This window comes from Nanorana parkeri, unplaced genomic scaffold (genome assembly GCF_000935625.1).
Source record: "Nanorana parkeri isolate BGI_ZX_2015 unplaced genomic scaffold, ASM93562v1 scaffold639, whole genome shotgun sequence".
In the NCBI taxonomy this organism is placed as follows: Eukaryota; Metazoa; Chordata; class Amphibia; order Anura; family Dicroglossidae; genus Nanorana; species Nanorana parkeri.
The window spans coordinates 349-22,248 of record NW_017306907.1 but is presented as its reverse complement, the minus strand read 5'-3'; the positions used below and the strand labels follow the sequence as shown (position 1 = coordinate 22,248).

Sequence of the window (21,900 nt, the reverse complement as noted above, 5' to 3'; positions counted from 1 at the left end):
AGCAGCAGCTTCAATGATTGTGTGTGACACTTTCTAAAAATCCCTACTCGGCCATTCTCCCATCTATATACACACCATTTATAAAACGGCATCCAGAGACTCACACTGCTGACATTTGGTATCCATGCTGCGCTTTGATAGTAATAGAGGTAAGAAAGGTAACACATAAGTCAGTGCTTAACATTCTAGAACTGACACTGTGCCAGCCAGCAGCAAATTTGATTGGTTGCCGTGATTTACTACATATTGTTGCCTTTTGTATTGCCTTATTAATAAATAACTCTGTAATTGTGTTTAAAAAATTTAATTTAGTCTAAAAAAATAATAATCTCCACATATCGACAGTAATTTACGTCTACAGCTAATACTACTATTGTTTTTAACTAAACAAATTTTCACCAAATATTCAAAGCATCATGGCTGTTTTTAAAATGAGTTTATTTTTGCTATATGCTGTTATTGGGTGTTAGTATACAGTACATTTTATTAGTATTTAAAGAAAAGCCCGTTGTTTGATCTTGGCATGGCTTTTTTTTTTTTACCCCGGTAGAATAGATGACTAAATACAATTGGAATTAATGTCATATATCACCTGAAATACTAACAATTTGAGTAAAATTATGTAAGTCACACGTCTGATATTTAAAAAATGTCTTCTACAGTTATATACATCAATTAAACTGATGAATGATTAAATATTTTGTTATAAATGGTCATAAAATGTTTTCCTGTTTATAATATAATATTATTTAGAAATTACATTCAGATGCTATGGCGGTCAGTTAGTTTCTTACGGCTTACACTTAAGTGATGTCACGTACTAAGTTTAACAGAGCTTGACAGAAGTAAATTATTATACTTTGATACACATGCTGATAAAAAGTCTGGTTATACAGGTAAGAAAAAAAAGTAACTAAATAAGCTAATAAAAAAAAGCAAAAACTCATCTCCACAATGAAAATGATCATATGGTCCAAAAGTGGCTTGACAACTGAGTTTAAATTGCACATAACAATGATATTATAAATTGGTTAATTTTTCATGTAGTTATAATTTGTTTTGTGTGCAGTTATTCTGGCAATGAGCTTGTAGTTTTGTTCAGAATTGGAATGATCTTTATGTAAATACAGGTCACTTTACTAACATTGGCACGGCACGGTGGAGTTGGGCTATCCAATCTTCAGCTTGGACTTGGCCAAACGTTCATATCGTATATTAATTTACAAGCAGATGGGTAACTCATGGGTACAAACACTAACAAATAGAACCAAAATGAGCAATTCCATCCTTTATTCATTAGGACTTGAAATTTTGTTGACTTCTGTTGACGTCTAGATTGTGTATCTTCTGGGGTGAGATGGTTTATTGTTCAAATGGACACATCAAGGACGGGAACCTCTGGGCTCAATCCTCTCTGCAACAAAAAACTGTTTTCTGGACACCTGTCACTCACCATCAAAATAAAGAATTATTGCCTGGCTTGTTGTAGAGTTCTCACTGCTATGGTCCTTTGCAATTTTATGGCACAGAAAGATCCTCTACACTCCTGTCTTGACCCACTTAAGGGTTTGTGCTTTTCTTTTTGAGAAGAGTCTATAATATATAGGAGGTTTCATACACTCGTCTCCCTAAGATACATAGTGCCAATGTTGTAGGAAACCTTCCTCATTCTGACAGTTGTCAAGGGCTGTTTTGGCTGTTTCTGGCCATTGTTCAACTCCAAGAAGTAGCAGATGCCTGGGATTTCCTTTGGAAAGTTGTCTGGAAGCTCCTCACGTGATCGGGAAACAAAGTGAAAAGATTCCTCCTCTTTTAAAAGCCTGCATGGAAAACAAAATCCACATATAGTCATAAAATGCACCAACACTTAAAAAAACACCAATGATAACAGATCAAGACATTCCAGTTTCAAGTACATTATTTATCTGATTCTGATCTTTTAATGTAAAATTACAGGGGTTCCCACCCTCTCTAAGGATTCTTGTGCTTCCAGTGAAGGGCACCGTTAATGCAAAATGAACAGCAGATATAGCAGCATTTTAAACAATTGCACACTTCTAACCCTGTTCCAGCATAACCATGTGCACAAAGCCAGCTCCATAAATACATGGTTTGAATGGTTTTGTGTGGGGGAACTCACGTGATCACAATGTATGCAATCCTACTAAACACCTTTGGGATTTATTGGAAAACTAAATGCAAGCCAGAACTTTTCCTCAACTCACAAAAGCTTTTTTTGCTTTATGTGCACAAATACCCACAGACACACTTTAGGATCTTGTGGAAATCCTCCCTAGCAGATTGAAGAATTTTATAACTGCAAATGGGGCCAATTACATTTTAATGGCCATGGTGTGTCGTCCAAAAAACTTTGGCCTCATCCTATATATCTACATTTTTATGTTGCAATACCAGATGTCACCAACAGAGGTATTGCACATACATTGCAGCCCTTAATTCTGTCATAGCCTAGTAATTGTGGGAAGGGGGATGACACGTCTGTGAAAGTACAGTAAACTTCCTGCTATCTGGCATCCATGGGGATTGGTAGATTCCGGATAAATGTTGTTTCTGGTTGCTTGAGTTACTATTAAAAATAGGTCTAACTAATGCCATACCCCATACTATATCATACAATAGTATGGTGTACTATTGGGGTACTACTATGGGGTACATACACTCTGTATTGACTTCATAGTAATATTGAAATGCAGTAATCAAAAGCAAATTAAGACAAATTGCACACAATCGTTTCCAGGATAAAACAAGCCGCTGATCAGCAGAACAGTAAGTACACAGGGGAATTTTTTGGTTAGATGAGAGTTCTGGTTAGTTGAATTCTGGATAACAGAGAGTTTACTGTACATCTAAAAATTAAGTGCTCATTTTAACTAATTATATTTAAGGCAGATGTAAACCCTACCTAAATGACACTAATCATAAACAATCACAACGTTTTAAGGGGCAACCATAGCTTTAACACAAGCAGTCCTTTAATGAATACCTCCCCCCCCTGATGGCAGACCACCTAGTTACATATGTATGTTCCTCACCATTCCAGCCATGTTTATTGTGTGACCCTACCTGCCACTGCACTGCCTTTCCCACAAAAATCTTTCCCATCAGGGCCTGCCACAAACTCATTAATTTATATGGAAGGGTGCTTTCTTTATCCTTTAGATACTGAATCATGTAACTAGTTAAAATGATGAAAGTCTGAGGAAATTTAAAAATAAGGCACTTACAATATTCTAATATGCAGGAGCATTTTTCATTTTCTGCTGTTAGCTCCTTAGAATAAATTTATAAAGTAAAAATCATCATAAGAATAAAATATTTGCCAGTATTTCAAGGTCAAAATGTGGGATTTAAACTGAGCTATGATCAGCCCAAAATGTGCCAATATTTGTACGAAGCATCTCATGATGAATGCACAATGTTTAGGATAAAACACACAAGAATCTATAATGTGGGCCTATCTATAAAGCTGGGAATCACCTATTGCGGGCTTCAACTTCTGAAAATGCTTGTCTCCTGACTGTCATGCTTCAGCTTCAATACTAAGTAATTGACACAGAAAAAATGTAAGGTCTACTTCAACCTTTATTCTAAACAATCAGTTTTTATTAGGTTTTCAGTACAAAAAATACAAACAGTAGAAAGAGTAGGGGGCAACACGGTACAGATGTTGATAAACCCGGTAAAATACGAGGCACTGATATTAAAGAGTCACACATTCCATTAGGGACAATCACATGCCCCAGGGAACAGTAAAGTATAGGGCCCATAGGTGGGTTCCTGAAGACTCGAACCAGTAGTGTAAGTAAGCTGTGGGTCCAGTAATTACAGTAAAGACAGGTCGCAGGCCATATTTCCACAGAAGGTTATCTCGCGGTTTACAATGCGAGGAATGCCGCAGAGTCCATATACAAAACCCAAGGGGCCCATAAGGTTGCACATTGGGGTTGAACCTTTATTCACATGCTTGTTCTGGGGCTTAGTTGGGTGAGATACCGAAGCCAGGCAAAGCCAGGTCACTAACATTTTTAGAATAAGGAGAGCAATGGCAACTATTTATGTCTCTCACAACAGGTGTTCTTTCTCATTTCTAAAAAACATTGTTTGTACATATTGTAATTACATTTGAACATTGGAGAAGCCATATTTACTTAATTCGTTCGGAGGCTCTGAGTCCTACTAACCAGTGCAGCACAAAGGTTGTGTTTTACTGTTCCTTTCCCTCATTGGGAGTCTACCCGTCAGGTATGACTGATGGAAAACAATGCACTATCTTTGTAGGCAGAATTACTGGCGTAAAACACAACCAGCCACCAGAAGAACAAACTAAAAATCTGTTTATTTAAATAAGGGATATATGCGACGCCAAGCACATATACACGGGCAAATCACAACTAATATATTTAAATCTTTAATCTTTATTTTTTTATGATTTATATTTTATTTATTTTTGGAAGGCAGGAACACGACATACCCTTTCACAACACAAGTTCAAATGGTTATTGAAATTATTTCTTACAGCCCTAGAGACATAAACACATTATACAGTCAACAACATAGATTAGGCCTTGCCAAATCCCAGGAGAAATAAAATGTACCTGCCTGCACAACCGTGATCTTAAATAAGCATGCCTCTCTGTCAGCAACATGTTCACTGCTCTATTTCTATCCTTCCTTTAAAACACATTATAAAACCTCTAAACATATAAAGAAACCACTACTGACCACCAATATACTTTAAATATACATATGTGCCCTCATTCTAAAATGTATAGATTCTCTTATCAAACCGGGATATTAAGTTACTGAATTGCTCCGTGGACATGAAGTAGATCCAGCCAGCCCAGATAACATAAAAGGTGTTATATTGGTCTCAGAGTTGATAGGTCTGTTGTCTGGTCACCATCATTTCTTATATCTTAAAGAACCTTTTCTAATCGAGGGGTTGCTATTAGTTTTCCATTAACATAGAATAAGGGATTTAGCAGCATTTAAAAGATAGGGCACTAGAGAAGTGCCCTATCTTTAAAGAAGTGGGTGTCTTATGGAATAACATGGCCAACACTGTGTAGGACTTGGATTTGTAAGTGTTGTTCCACTAATGTTCATGATATTATAGAGCAATTCCCCCATAAGTGGAGATATGCCCCCTGCTGCCCACATTCCTCCAGAAGCTCTTGAAGATGCCCTGATACATGCTACAGTGCTAAATGAGCTATGCTCTATGCCACCGGGAATACAATTTGTAGCAGGTCCACTCCATTTTAGAACTAATGGAAGACATGGGTTTTACATTTTTATGGGCCTCGGTCAACATAACACCCAAGTCTCTCTACCACTTACTAGTAAAATACGGGTGTGTTTGAGACTCTAGTCCTAACAGCAGTTTACAGGAGAAGGATTAGTACTTAATATCCCAGTTTCTTTGTAAAACACAGATTTTCAAATTCTGATAACACATCCACTATTCTACAAGAGTCACCAAGGCCCTAAAAAAATGCTGTAGCTCACAGTATCTCAATGCTTCCATTGGGAACAAGACCCACTCCTATCTCAATTGTCCCAGGAGTTTAAGCTCACCATTAACAGGAAATCTCAAGCACAGAATATCCCCATAAGGCCCATATTTCCCAAATCTGCCCACATATTCCCCAGGTCCAAATCATGGAAACCATCCAACTGAAAAGGTGGAAAATGAGCTGTTGGTAAAGAATATTTAACATTTAACCTATCCCACACTCTTGGGCTGGGTTCACACCTAGGCATATCGAATATGTGCGTTTGTCGCGCGTTTTGTGTTGTGAGTTTTTACCACGGTTCGCGGCAAAAAAACGTGCAACAAGCCCACGTTTCCGAGGGCTACCTGGCTGTATCCCAATGGATATGAGCAACAAAGACACCCCAAAGAAGCTCCTGTACTTCTTTGGGCGTAGGGCGTTTTGTAGCGCGTTCATACAGCCTGTAATACGCCCAGGTGTGAACCATACCCATAGGAAATAATGGGATTTCGAGCGTAGGAACGCACTACAAAACGCCCAGGTGTGAACCGGGCCTTAAAGTCATTAAAGGAGTGGGGAGGTATATACAGATAGTCATCTATGCTGCTGGGTGAGTAAGGACTCATGGACCAGATTAAGTCTGCTGATCATCTTTTTAAAGGGGACTTATTGTTTATTCCACGCATCCAAGTTCATCAAATATTTTTAAGTAAACCCGTGAGAGCAGAAATTTGGAGGGCTAATATTGCTGATTTGTTCTATAAACTGCAAGGTTCAGAGCTGTAATTATGCTCTTGGCTTCATTTAATTACTGATTCACTTAAAATATCAAAGTATATCTAAAGGCAATTTTGTTTTTATTTTGGATAGGTCAGGGAGGGTTAAAACCACTGTAATTTGTTTTGCCATCTGTATCTCATTATGAAGATTTCCCATTACTTCCTGTTCCATAGATGGGAAGGGATAGAATATATCGACAATCTCAAACAATTCATCCCCACACATTACCTCCTCATGTATCACTTGCCCCTCCTTACCATCTTGTTTTGAATTGTATTGTGATTGTAATCTCTTCCTTATATTGTAAAGCGCTGATCAAACTGTTGGCACTATAATGACTCCTGTATAATATTAATAATGTAAGGGAAATCCCCTCTCAGTGAGTCCCCATTGGAGCTCTAACCCCTCACAACTCTATCCAAATCTAAATAAACATTTTGCCTGTAGTTAAGTTTTATGTTTCCCTATCAGTGCTACATTAAATGTATCTGAGGGCCAAAGTTTTTTGTTTTTTAAATTTTGTATACAGTAGGGAATGGTTAAGCACTTGAGTCCAGCTGCCATTTCAAACGGCTTTAGGATAGCAGCTAGTCGACTTTGCGTCATTTTAAAATGATGGCCAGTCTCACTAGCTCCTGGGGGCCCCATTAAGCTCTCCTAAAATAAAAATGTATTCGATAACTTTGGGTTTTACCATTCTGACACATTACATAAAAGTTGCACTAAAGTGACAACATTTTTATCAGAAGACTTTGTTGATTTTATTGAAGTGTAAATTTACAGGCGTGCTCACAAAGGTTGCATTGGGAAAAAGGAAAGTGCAGGAAAGTGCATTTATTAATATATTTTTTTTCTATTATTCCCAATAAAAACCAAGGAAAGAAAAATACATGTATTCATACTAGATACCAATTTAAAACCCCATCTGTCCCCCACAAAATTATGTATAATACGTTAGAGTAGACTACAAAACCCCAAAAATATAAAGTGTGAAATTAAGACATTGCCGAAACAAAAATCAAAATTCAGAACTCAGGGACTGATGGAGAAAAATGCCTGGGGGATCAAATGGTTAAAACCCTGTTTGTTTGTTTTTTTTGCTTATGCTTCTGTTGGGGAGATTCACTTTCATGTGCTGTCCTGGAGACACAGCAGAAAGCAGTAGAAAATGTCTCTAAAACTGAGGGGAATTTCCCTCCAAGACAGTTGTCTGGAAGATTCACTTTCACCTAATGTTCCATTGACTTGATTCCAACTGTTACATTTGTTCCAACTCGTGACAATGGTCTCCAGGACAAATAGAGAGGTGAACCATTACTGGGGACACACAAAGCAATACAAAACTGACCGCCCTTTACTCTAAATCTAAACAAAATATGCTTTAGGTACATTTTAAAAGCCAAAAGTGTAATGTCCACCACCTGTATTGCATCCACACCAAACTGAAGGGACATTGGCAATTATGGCCCGCTTATTTCTGGATGTTGTATTTTTCCTGACGTTCCCCTATATTATAGACCCGTTTATTAGACATGAGTGCTGTACACCTGCTGCATGCAGCTTACATAGCAAGCCTACCTTAAAATACCTGCAACTACAAAAATGCATTTCCTTGTCTCTACCTCGAATCATCATAACACATTGATTACCATCACGCATAGCTAGTGGGGAAAACATGTGAACAGAAAAAAATATATAAACTTGATATGAAAAATGCAAATAGCGTTTGCCGCTACAATCTGCCAGAAAATATGTAAAAAAACAAATGTCTCACACAATCCAGAATTCATCAGTTTATAGACAAACATAATATGTGCTATGATATATTTTGCTATTGCATGGTTTAAGAGAAATAAAATGTTTTAGAAATGCGTCAAGCGTTCTAGTCTACTGCTTACTGTTGATAGGAATTGATTGTTTTAGTAGAGCACTTCACTTAATCTCTTCAATCCTGTAGAACCAAAAAATGATGGAGATACAAGTTCATTGTCTGGAACTAGAGAGCATGTGCACATCAGTAGGATGTGGGTGATAACTGTCCTGAAATTTTTATGAAGTGAAAATCCAGCTGAGCTGAACATTTATATCACTAAAAGGCATTACTTTCAATTAGGATTAATATTTTGCTTTGGTTATTTCTCAATTTGAGCATTCCCTGTACATATATTTAAAATCTTATCATCAAAGGACATTAGCTAACATAGATCATTCTGATCACACAACTCCAAAGCTTTAAACCTTCCATGTGTAGTCCTTGACCTAAAGAAGAAGACAGATTTCTTTTTATAATAGGGAGCATTTGTATGATGAATGCTTTTCATTGCAGTGGGTGATGTGTCTTATATGCAGTTTTGAATGCCACATCATCCCAAAGTTTATGTCTGTGTAAAGGATAGGATGAAGCTCTTATTCTATCTGCTCCTTTTTAACAGGTTCATGTTTCCTCAGTTATAAAAGGCTAAAGAGGTATGGCCATGCACAGGAACTAAGGGGGTTAGTCACTAATGAGCTGAAGGATACCGCCGTAGCTTCAGCTAATCTTTCGGCTCATTTCAGCCGCTGGAGCCCTTCGGTTCACAATAGCCCGTACAGCAGCCGAAGGCAGCCGAGCCGAACCCATATGCTTCAGCTCAGCTGAGCCATAGTGACACCTGAAGCGTGGAGAAAGGTCAGCCAAAGGGCCGACCGTTCTTCACGCAAATGACAGCTGGGTGATCTCACGGCTCGCACCGCCCAGTTGTGAATACGTTTTTTCAGCTCATGAGAAACCTTGGCTTAATTAACCAATTAGAACTAGTGTGCATTTTTTCAGGCAGGAAAGATAGGGTACCTCATCCACAAATTGGAACTTTAAACACACTGGATCAAAATCTTTCTGTGGGTATGGTGTTTTTTTGGCCTACCCATGGCTGCAATGGGGTTTACCATTTTATACAGAGTAATTAAAGGAGAACTATTGGGAGAGTAAAATATACTCTTCCCAATAGTTTGAGCTAGCGTATGACACTGCAGCTGTCACACACCGTGTCTATAGCTCAAGAACTGAGTGATCACAAACTGCTGATTGCTCTTTCTGCAGAGAGGATTCCTCCCTCCTCTTTCTCTGTTCCACCAGTGCTCATTGGAGGGACAGACAGGGGAGGGGTTGAGCACAGCTGACTTTGGGTCTAGAGAGGCAGAGCCAGCTGTCAATAGACATGTGCATTTGGATTCCGACGAACCTTCAAATCAACGAAAATCTGTTGATTTGGCCGTTTGTCCGAATCTGAAATAACGAATTTAATATATGCCCGAATATACTAAAACGATATTCAGGCATACATGAATTCGTTTTCAGAACCCGCCAGCAGTTATATTGGCCGATGTGGTGTTCTTTACATGCCCGCCGCCATCTTGGAGGCGGAGCGTGTAACGTCACATGACGGTGACGTCACACACTGAACAAGCGGCAGCCAGATCGGCCGCTGGTGCGTTCTGCGCATGCCCGCCTCCATTTTGGAGTAGATTTTGGTATACACCAAGATGGCGGCACTCGAACATGCGGGCGCCGTCATCCTTGTGTATACTAAAATCTACTCCAAAATGGCACCGCGCATGCGCAGAACGCGCCGGAAGCTTATATGGCTGCCACTCGTTCTGCAGTTTTAGTGTGCGGTTTCGGATTCAGAGACTTGTCGCCTCAGAATCCGAAACAACATAAACATTTGTTTCCTTTGACGAAACGAATGAAAACGTTTTTAGTTTTCATTTGTTTTTCGTTTGGAAACAAATTTTTCTGTTGTGCAGGTGTCTAGCTGTCAATCAGTAAGTGGGTTGGATCCTGACAATATTCGGGATCTTTCACGGCTGCAGCGCAGCTATCCGCTGTCAGCCTATAGTAGGCAGTAACCCACTATATGCTGACTTTGGGTCTCTTTTAACACTGTATGTTTGCAATATCTTATAAGCTTTTATCTCAATAACCCCCTCCCATCCCCAATCTGTTTATTAATGTTCCCTTGTGCCAGGGATTTGTTAATCTGGCTGCAGTGTTTATTTATGATGCAATCTGTTTAAAATTAATTTTTTTGTGTATTTGCTAGGCTCTAATAAAAACAGGGTATTTAAAAAAAATATACTACATACAAGCCTTATATGTCATAAAAATATGTAAAAATGATTTAGGTGTGCAATTTAGTCATAGAATTAATGTTCAGTAAACTGACAAATTCTGACACTTCTAAATTTGGCCTGGGCATCTAGGCAGCAATGACCTTGGAATGGTTATGAAAAGGTTGAGGACTACCTACAACCATAATGGGTGGTTTATAAAGTGAAGAGTAGCAGATGTATGTAAATCACAAGTCTTGTTGTACAGAATTTGAAATTCTTTGGAAGGCAAAAAAGGAAACATACAGTATGTGTATTTAAATTGTATATTCACCTGTTTGCAGTTTAACTTTAACATATTATTCATTGCTTTACAATTTTCCTTCACCTCACGTTTGCCCTTTATTCTTAAGATCAGGAATTTTGCTTGAGTCATTTTTAATCATACCAGTTTTTACGGGGATGAGCTAAATTTAGCTTTTCTTGGTTTAAAACCCCTGCTCAAGTCACAAGACCAGATAGATCCCCTAGAATGGGTAATTCAATTATCCCATATCGCCAAACCTGAGCCAACCTCTGGAGGAATGTCTGTTATCTCTCCGTGTATATACCTCTGCTCTTAAGCTAAACAGAGAGATAGACCCTTCTTCATTCCAATACTCTCCTCCAAATATAGACACTTTACCTCTTCTTTAATCCTGTTACTAATAACTTGCTTCAGCGCTAAGCTGGAGGTCAAATGAAGCACACTTGGATTTAAGCTACATTTTTAGATTAAAAGCAAAAACTAATACATATATCTATATGAACTTACTGAAAATATCGATGTAGTTTCTACCATCGGCAGCAGAATATTATTCTGTGTTAGTTTTCAATGAAATCAGACATAATAGTTAAAGTGACACTAAAGTTAAATCTTAAAAATACATACAAGTTCCTCAACTATTTACATAAATGTAACTTGTTTGTGCATGAATCAGCTGTAGATGTGCAAATCATTTCTGAATTGTGCTGACACTGTCCTTCCTTCTGGAGGGGGGCTAGTTTTGTTTCCCATGGTCCCTGTGTGTGTTGTAAAGTAGTCACCGCTCCAAGCTCACTACTGTGATGGACTATAACTTCAATACAAATTAGTAAACTAAACATGAGATTGTAGTCCATCATGGAAGCGAGCTTGGAGCGGTGGCTACTTTACAGCACACACAGGGATCATGGAACAAAAAGAAGCCACCCTCAAGAAGGAAGGACAGTGTCAGCACCAACCCAGAGATGATTTGAGGTACTACAGCCGAGTGACACACAGATAAATTTGTGTTAATAGTCAGGGCACTTTAATGTATTTTAAAGATTTAACTCCTGAGTTTAGTGTCACTTTAAATTGGAACTTAAGCCAGTTCAGTACCCTGCCACCATCTTCTCTGGGTAGTCTGGGCATTTTACATATGCCATGAATGCGCTGTGAGTGTACACTACAGTGGATGTATGTGGTAGGCAGTGTACACAAAAGAAAAAACTCCTAGGAGCAATTTAAAAGGTTCTAAAAAATTCATAGGAAAGAAACAGTCATCACCCCCAAAAAAGCAGAGGAATACTTACCTTATTCCTCGCTCCTGCAGGCTACTTTCCCACCACTTTCAGAATGGACACTTGGACCCCAGAAACTACCCCTATTTACCGGTCAAGTGGCCGCTCCTTCACAAGCACCATTATGTACAATGCAGGACTAGAGGTTGTCAGGAGAGTGTGGAATAATATAAGTATTTTTTTTATTTTACACTTTCCCCAAAATGAAACAAGCATTTAACCCTTATTATTGTTGGTTATGTGTTTAGATGAAGCACTGAGATCTTGAGGAATACTGAATTAGGTTGTACTTGCTTAGAAGAACATTACATGTATGCATACAGCATTGTGAAGAAAACAGAAAGTACAAAGAAACTTCTTGTGTATGATAGATTAGCGTGCACATAGAGACTAACCTTGCACTACACTGCCATGTACAGCTCAAAAGTCCAATTACAGTACATTAGTATATGCTGTTGTATTTCCAACAATTATATAGGATGGGGATGCACACAACCTATATTTTTAAAGGCTGACTGTAGTAAAGCTTTAAAGAGGAACTGAACTCAGGAACCCAAAAAAGGCATTACTGACTTACCATGCTTTGTTCTGCAATGTGTCTCTGTGTGTACCTGGCCATCTTAGTAGCGGCTTGCTCATGTCATAGACCCCAGCAAGAAGAACATTGAGCAGCACAGTAGTGACATCACCTAATCTCGCTCAAAATATCACAGCAGTGCCTTAGATCTGACACTGTGGGTATACAGCTATGAGGATACATAACAGGATTGCCAAGGCACACTCCCATACCAGGAATGCTATGCTTCAGGAAGAATTCCATACAAAGGGTACATTTTTTCTAGGTACTACAATTGATATTTCTAAATGTTCCCTAAAGCATAACAAATCTTCTCTTTTCAAGTTCAGGTCTACTTTAAAACTTACTAAAGGCAGTCCCAAAACAAAGGAGGAATTTAGTTTAGTCCCTCCTACTATTTATGTAATTGTTCTGCTTTAATGTACAGTATGCATTCTTTTGGTTTTGGCTTCTGTATTAAAATTTAAATCAAAGGAATTGAATTAGGCAATAATTTATATAATGTTTATTGCTATATGTAGATATCAGATACCATGGGATTGTGACACACATACTATACACTGATACTTACTGGTATGTTGTTGGACTGACATTAATACGTCGAGGATGACTCCCTGATTCAAACTTGCTGGCCAATGTGACGTTGTTTCCAAAAAGACAATAGCGTGGCATTCTTACTCCGACAACACCAGCGAAGACTGAGCCAGAATGAATTCCTATTCTCATCTGTCAAAAAGGAAAATATATAAATTCTTATGTCAAAGACTTGTATTTTTGTTTTAAAGATGATCTACCTGAACAACATGTAAGATATGAAAGATCACCTGGGTGCACAACACTCTTTTTTTTTTTTAAAGGGGATAACATAATTAATTGAAAAGTAAGCAAGGTGGGTCAGTAGTAACGCAGAGTACAGAGGTCAGTAGGAAGTAACACACAGTGCATAGTTTTGTGGTCGGTAGTATGTAACGCCCACTGCATGGTTAAGCAGTAGGTAATGCAGAAATCAGAGGTCATTACTATATAATGCAAAATGCAGGGGTCAGGAATAAATAGCGAAGAGTTCAGAAGTTAGAAATAATACAAAGTTCAGCATTTAATGCAAATTACATCATTCAGGAGTAAGTAACGCAGAGGTCAGTAGTATCCCAGATAGCAAGGAGAACACTTGCAGCACAAGTTCTAGTTGACACTTTTTGAATTTGTAGCAAATTTGCTTGGCAAGTCTACAGCAAGAGTCCTGTAGGTCTTAGCAAGAGCTCTGCAAGCGTACAGAACTTTTGCAAAGCATGTTGATCTGGAGACTTGCAATGCAGACTTGCTGTAATTGTGCAACCAAATTGTGAAGCTTGACAAGTCTGCAATACTTTAGCAAGTCATTTTCAAACTTGCAGCTCAATTGCTTGCTATCTGGGATGGAACCTACACTGCATAGTTAAGTAGTAAGTAATATAGACATCAGCAGTCAGTAATATAAGAATGGAGTAACGTAGAGTTCAGAGGCAAGTAGTATGTAATGCACTTTTTAGGGGTCAGTGGTAAGTAATTCAAAGTGCAGGGGTCAGAAGTAAGTAACACAGCTTGCAGGGTTCAAGAGTAAGTAATGTAGAGTGCAAAAATCAAGATTAGGTTATGCAGAGTACAGAGATCAGTAGTATGCAATGTAGAGTGCGGAGGTCAATAGTAAGTAACACATACTGCAGGGGCCAAGAGTAAGTAATGGAGCTTGCAGGGGTCAAGAGTAAGAAATGCAGCTCGCAGGGGTCAAGAGTAAGAAATGCAGCTCGCAGGGGTCAAGAGTAAGTAATGCTGAGTGCAGAGATGAAGAGTAAGTAATGCAGAATGCAGAGACCACTAGTATGTAATGTAGAGTGTAGAGGACAATAGTAAGTAATATATATTGCAGGGGTCAAGAGTAGGTAATGTAGCTTGCAGGGTTCAGGAGTAAATAATGCAGAGTGAGAAGTAAGGAATGCAGAGTGCAGAGATCAGAAGTATGTAAGGCAGAGTGCAGAGGTCAGTAGTAAGTAGGGTTAACTACAGGGGTCAGGAATAAGAAATGCAGAGTGCAGGTCTCAGCATTATGTAATGCACAGTGCAGAGGTCAGTAGTATGTAACACCCCCCTTCCAGTAAATATCTACCCCCCTTAAGCTAAAATTGCACACAGCACAAATTCCCCCCTCTCTCTGTACAATTCACTCGCCAACCTCACATACGTAACCTCTGCTGTAGGCTTATCTATGTGCTATGAATTCAGCTTAAACAGTTTACAGCAACAAATACATCACCGGATATTAATTTAAACATACATCAGGATTAGTCATAAAAATGTTGGTCATGATCTTAAGAACATTCAGTAAACATAGCTCTCAGGTGGGAGGACTTATAGTTTTGTCTAGGGAGGATTTTGGTGAATGGCTGGGAGCCTTAGGGAGGGTCTTGTGTGGTTGTTTCTCAACCCTCCCACAAGGAGCTAGGAGGCAGCTGTGTGTCCCCTGCCCCACCATCCCAAAAAACTGGGGTTGGACCTCCTATAACAATATAAATGCAGGTTTATAAATGCTCCAATTGTTAGGCAACTACAGTGCTATCACTAGCCTGGTCAACAATGTTCTAAATTCTGATTTAACTGATGAAAGATATTTTGACATTATATAAGAAGTGCATGTACTCGCATTTAGCTACCTGACAAGAGTGGGACATTAAAGTGTAAGATAGTTGCTTAGTAACACTGTTTTCAAGGTGACATTTAAAACTTTTTTTTCTGAATTCATACAAAACATCTGCCATTTGTTAGACAAGATGCATTTTTCTTCAGAATGCGATGAGGCCAATAATGAGCGGGCTTTTGCAGAAGAGAAGAGATACGCAATATTCTTTCTGTTAATGATACAATGACAGTCCCTTCAGCAGACGTTCATGCCAACATTCTCATTTATAGAAAATGTCACTGGCATATTGCCAACAAGGGCAGGAGAGGAATTAAAGACTAGAAAATGTTGCTAATCTGAAGGAATAAATTAAATAAATAAAAATCAATCCTTATACTGTAATTACAATGTGTTTGTGAGAATATGAGTTATATTTCACTGAAAATCAGTGGCAGCTTTTAGTTAACACTAAAATGACCAAGTGGAGAAAAAGTGCAACTCCTGACAAACAGCAAAATACACAGAGCTACAAAATCAGAATGTGGAACTGTAGTATCCATGAAATTATTTAAAAGGCTGCGTAGCCAGTCGTGTGATTTACAAACCTCTACCACACTGCACAGCTTGGTATCCAGTGTCACCTGCCAGCTCAGTGGGAAGGGAAAGTGCAGTGGGATTGTCCTGATTAATTTTCTAGTGCAAGGTTACAAGAACTTATATTGCTGAATCAGGATATTGCTCCATATTTTGAAAAAGAAATCTGGGGATTCCTCGATCAATGCTCATAAGCGTTGATGGAGGAATCTCTTATATTTAGCCTGTGGGTCAAACAAAGAAAATATTATAGTGCATGGCCAGCTTAAGATAGATAAATGCTTCCTATTGCACAGCGGGGGATCTGTGACAAGATCATCCTGAAATCTGACTTCAGTCCTTCTATACTGGGAATCTCACAGTTTTTAGTTTTCCTAATCAGCCTCCCTAAGGGTACCCCTCCTACTCCAAGCCCATTCGTACTGTTTTTTTTCATAGTTCCCTTCATTTTGTTATAATGAATCAAACCAGTATTAATAAAATATACCTGCTGAATAAAATAAAATGTGTAATTGTACTGCACATCACATTGCTGTAGATGTCATTTTGGATTAGTTATATCGAGTGTGTGATATGAAAACTGAATTATACTATCTTCCATGATTTAACCTAAACAACAAAATGACAGATGAAATCTCAATGTTTGCCGTGGACAACACAAGCAATATTGCCTTGTTTTATACATTAGGTCCATGTATAAATTCAGCAACTTTATAACCACTTGAATGATGACATATAGTTAGGGCAACATGAACTTTTTTAAATGCCAGCATTGTAAGTTCCCAAATTTCCCGACAATATTGTTGGAATCCTTCCCGGCTGTAGTACGGCTCTGGGCTGTTAGCATATAGCGGGCAGTAGCTCACTATATGCTGAGTTTGGGTCCAGGACTACGTTAGTATATGTCCTCCTGTGACCTAAAAGAGAACATTTGCTTAATTGCATGCAAGATAATATCCTGTTTTGTTGGTTTTTTTCCATTTTCCTTGCACGTGATTGGGTATTCTTCGCAAAATGAATTCTCACCTTGTTTCACCTCATTCACTAAGACAATTGGAAATTTACTTGGAAAGTGAGCATGCTCTACTCTTTTAGTTAATCAGGGTCACTGTATAGCAGCTAAGAGAGAACCAGAGTGCGACCTATTGAATGTTGATCCACGATAAGTGTAAATTTAAATATTAGGTCCACTTGAAGAGTTTCCTTATTCTCTCATACATAGCAGCTAAAATATTAGAAAACACTCAAGGCACAACCCTTATCATAGATGTGTCAAGCACCAACCGATTTTTAATGATGTAGTAGTGATTACAGAACTGCATTAATCTGTGTATTTTCTATCTACCTAGAGCTCAGCTTTAAAGGATATCTATGGTCAAAAACTAAAAAAAAATAATCTGTATTTCTATATTGAATTTCCATAACCAGATCCATCTAGAAGTTTGTAAACTTACTTATCGAAGATGCTATGGCCTCTCATTAAAATATGTGCTGCAGTACTCAAGTTGCAGTCTATCTGCACTTACCGTTTTCTCTTAGCTCTCTTGAAAAGTCCCACAAATATTTGTTGGTCCTGCCAGTTAAGTCCTCCTAATGAAGCTTCCTGTGATGGGGTGACAACGATGCTGCACTGCTCCTGATTTCAGAGCAGAGTTGCCACTCTCATGTAGGCCGTGCTTGCTTGCAATACAGGTGTGGCTGTCACTGCAGGAGGTGCATTGTCACTGCTGATTGTCACCGCAGGAGGTGTATTGTCACTGCTGATTGTTACTACATGAGGTGCATTGTCACGGCGATTGTTACTTGCAGGATGTGCATTGTCACTGCTGATTCACAAGTCTGTAACTTGTCATTCAGCACCTGTCCTGCCCACTGCTCCTGGATTGACAGCACTTCCTCTATTGTTGAAACCTTCCCACTGTGAGCTGCAGTGTTTGCGAGTGGGAGCATGTGGGACACAAATTAAGGAAGATTTGGCTCAGTCTGGGAAGGCAAAGGAAGTTTTCCATATACTTTATGAGGCTTGTGCTCATATAACTGGATGTGGTATTCGTGTAGACTATTATACGGTCAGTAACCTTTAGTTGAACCTTCATTTCCAGTAGAGGGGCTCACCTTCTTCAATCTAAGAAACAAGCACTCACACTTTACTAACAGCGGATGCAATTCAAATGATGGATTGGAGCAATGTTCAATACCCCCTAATTAAGTTCCATCATTTGCAGAGGAATTCTGTAAACCAATGGACTATCCATCTACTGTTTGGATGACTGCAGGCTGACTTTTAATAACCTCCATGAATTATACATTTAACTATGAGGAATATTTCAATTATTGACTTAGAGAAGTAAAATCAGTGAAGTGTAATTCAGCCCAATAATAGAACTGCACAGTAATGTACATCAGATGCATATTTCATTGCGGAGCAGAGATGTAAGATTATATAAGACATTCTGAATTTAAAAAAAAAAAGCTATTAGGACTAACTGATGACCTCCCTCTGTATCTGTGTGTCCACCCCACTTAATCTTGTCTTGTCTGTGTTCAGTAGTGCTGTTGTCTGAAACTTTCACGGACCGGTTACAGGCTAACCTTAAAGCAGTCTGACTACTGACACCCTTTGATATTTCATAGCAATAATATTTCTATGAGTACTAGAAGTACACCCTGGGTATCTTCTACCATACATTCCTTAGGGTTACACAACTTACAAATCAATCTGCTAATACACGATCCCAACTACACGAAGTATTGTAAATACACATGCTGTTACTAATAGGTATATGTATGTTATGATGGATTGCGGTATATACCACATTCACCACCTGATCAGGGATATAGTTCCGGAATCAGTAACAGCCTTCTTTAGGGAATGCAATCTGTATCTAGCTAATACCACTGCTTGCTATATTGTCAATACTACGGTCTGCGCACCGCATACTGAGATGTTATGTACTGTCGTCTATTGTTTTTGTGCTGAAAATAATAAAAAAAATTTATATAGAAAAAGCTATTAGATTCCAATATGGTCGTACAGGAAGCCTGCTGACTTCATATTGAGTCGAAATTATAACCCCTTATGATCCAAATCTTGCCAGGTTTACGGGGGTCCATGTCTGCACTTAGTATGTTGTTGCAGGGAATAAAACTGAGTGTAACCTCCAAGGTACAGGGATCCCATATTTTAAAGACCAATGTAACTTTTAGTTGAAATCAGCTAAATTAATTTCAATCCCAGACTAGGATCCTGGCTCTCCGTACGGTCTCTCTGCAGGGGGCCCTCTAACTTCAGAGCCATATGTCTGACTAAGCAGGGGGTGTGTCTTACCTCTGCAGAGAAACCACTGTTTTCAAGGGTCTGTCTCTGCAGCATGCTGGCCGGGAACAGGCTTTCTACTCCTTCACATTTCTTTTTGTAAAAACACATATATTTTGAAGAGTTTTGTTTCATACAGTGCAAAACTTGAGGAGAAAAACACCATCAATTTGATCTCATTTGCAGCAGCCTTAACAATATACGTAAATCCTCCAATTACCCAAGTCAGCTGGTGCTTGCCCTCTCCAATAACCAGAATAGACACTAAATCACTAATCATTTCAATTGCTCTGAAACCATTAGTCCTCCTCATAAATAGATATACTGGTATCACTAAAAGCTCTGTCCTATGTTCCACAGGCCTGGGCATGGGCAGAATGTAGCAGCATTTCTCCACTTGGGATTTTACCACTGAACCTGGATAGATTTATTTTTTTTCATTTCTTTGGCTTTTGGGAACTATCTGTGTGTGGTAACGACAGTAAGCCAGAATTTACAGTTGTGCATTGTGTTCACAGTATTGAAACTTGCAAATTGCACACAAGATAGAATATGTAGTCAGATATTTTTGTCATATGAGAGACGAGAAGGAGGTGACTTCATGGGGTTGGGAGGTGCCTATGTGGCTTGTTGTAGTGGGCCTAGAACTGGATATTATAAATATTGATATTTGGATTGCTGAGGTGCATGTGAAAGGACATATAAGTCTCATATAAGTCTCAGGAAAACATGTGTGTGTAGGGGAGATACACATTGGTAGCTTGGCCTTGGGTGATGGAGGAGCTTGTTGCAACACTAGGGAGGACAAAATATTACACAGAAGTATATTTGTGCCTTTAAGTGTGAAAGTAACTGTCATACTGTACAAGATGCTACCTTTATCATCATTTACCACCTCCCCAATCCACCACTGGATTTTCTCCATCATTATACTTCACCTTCTCTCCTAAAAGTCATAGGACATAGAGGTAGAAATGCCTCCTGCCTCTCATATAACACTTGGTTATTATTTATTTCTAGACGAAAAGCATTGTAGACATGTGCCCCAAATCTAATATCTAAGTTTTTACCGGGATGCACATTTGGATCACCCAGATGTGTGAATGGAACCACCTTTCTGTGCATTGAGTAGAGTGTGACTCTTATAATTTGCACTTAGTACAAATGATTTCCTTCTGAATATTATTTTGATCTAACATGCAAGGTATTCCACCACATATCCCAAAAATAAGAGAATAAGGGGAAAACAAAAATGAAACAGCTGTATGTAGTTTGGAACAAACAGTTCTATAATATTAGGTTATATTTGCACTTTACACCAGCAGTTCTGGATGTGCATCTGGCTGTTTGGGACATAAAGGAATGATTTGCATGACTCTGTCCACTGTCATATGAGGAATGAGGAACTATTATCTTATTTTTGGGATTTGTTATAAAATTAGACATGTGAATACCTTCTGTTCTAAGACGGCTTTACTGTGCTACGCACTGATTTGATTGGGGGGCTCTTTGATGTCTACAGTGCCTCCTCAGCATTACTTTTTATGATTATTCTATCTAACAAGTAACTAAGTGAAATACAAAAAATATAATGACAATATGGCTACTAATTTTAGTCCAGGAAACATGTAAATTACCTTAATGGATCTTCCATCAGGAGTGAGAACTTCTTCTGAGAGTTCCATCATCTTTAAAGCCATTAATGCAATAGGCTTGGCATGGCTTTTGTTCTTCCGGTGAAGCCCAGCTGCCACACAGTACGCATCACCAATAGTTTCTACCTGTTTTGTTAAAGAAACAATATAAGTATGATCAATGCAAAGAGCATGTCTGATAAATTAATTTTAACACCTTACAAGAAATAAATCTATGTATATCTGTAACTGGGCTCACTGCGGGGGCTCCACAACAGCCTTCAACTGCTTCAAGGCTCCATGGCTGGGGTTCCAATATAACCATCACCCCAACTTGCCTTCTCCGCAACACTATTAGTCACCCTTTCATCCCACTGTGAAAAGGTTTAAAGTGCTTAAAACCAATGTATTCACCATCCTTATAAAACTTTTACATAGAAGGTTAAACTACTTTAAGAATGTTTGTGTTCAGCTGTAATAAATCATTTTATGTGAACCAATAAAATGTAATCCATTTTAAGGACAGATGGTTGCAGGACCAGAAGTAGTCACAACATATCAGCAGGTGTAGAAACAAAGAAAGGCACAGGACGCGACTATTTTCTAAATCAATGTTAGAGGTGTTTAACTCATTAACCACTCAAGAACTGTTGTGTTGATGGTTTGCTAGGGCATAGCTGCCAGCATGTAAAATCATTTACATAGACCCTTTGCTGTTAATCCAGAACACATAAGGTTACCAACCCCAGATGACATCAGCCTCAAGGGCTGAATGATGAGCAACATCATGAAGTTGGGCATTAAAGTGTCAGCCTTCTTAAAACAGTTTCTTCTGTGTTTGGTAGATGGTGGACATTTAAACTGCCCTGATATATCTCATATAACTTCTATTAGTGGATATTCTATAAGTGGATATATTCACCCATTCATATAGATGCCAATTGTAGTTTTTTTGCCAGGACAGTCCCACATCTTGGACCGCAATCCCAATGATGCTGTGTCCCGGGCAATGTCCCTATATCACAGGTACCCTTATTTAAGTTTGTGTACATGCGCAGTTACTCAATAAGGCACACACTACATTGCGGGGGCTACACGTTGTTTCCCCCATAATTATAGTAGGGGTTTGCGAAGACCTTTTCTGTAAGTGAGAGGGG

At 38.7% G+C, this 21,900-nt stretch overlaps 1 protein-coding gene across 1 annotated transcript; it reads right to left on the bottom strand.

Annotated features, from left to right (window-relative positions):
• Positions 1-431: 431 nt before the first annotated feature.
• LOC108792408 (guanylate cyclase soluble subunit alpha-2-like) lies at positions 432-20,890 on the bottom strand (the record flags this gene model as incomplete). The annotated part of the gene is made up of 3 exons (XM_018563181.1): positions 432-1,820; positions 13,118-13,272; positions 20,747-20,890. Coding segments are annotated over 3 exons (507 nt in total), but the record flags the coding sequence as incomplete, so codon positions are not given.
• Between the last annotated feature and the right edge of the window lie 1,010 nt (positions 20,891-21,900).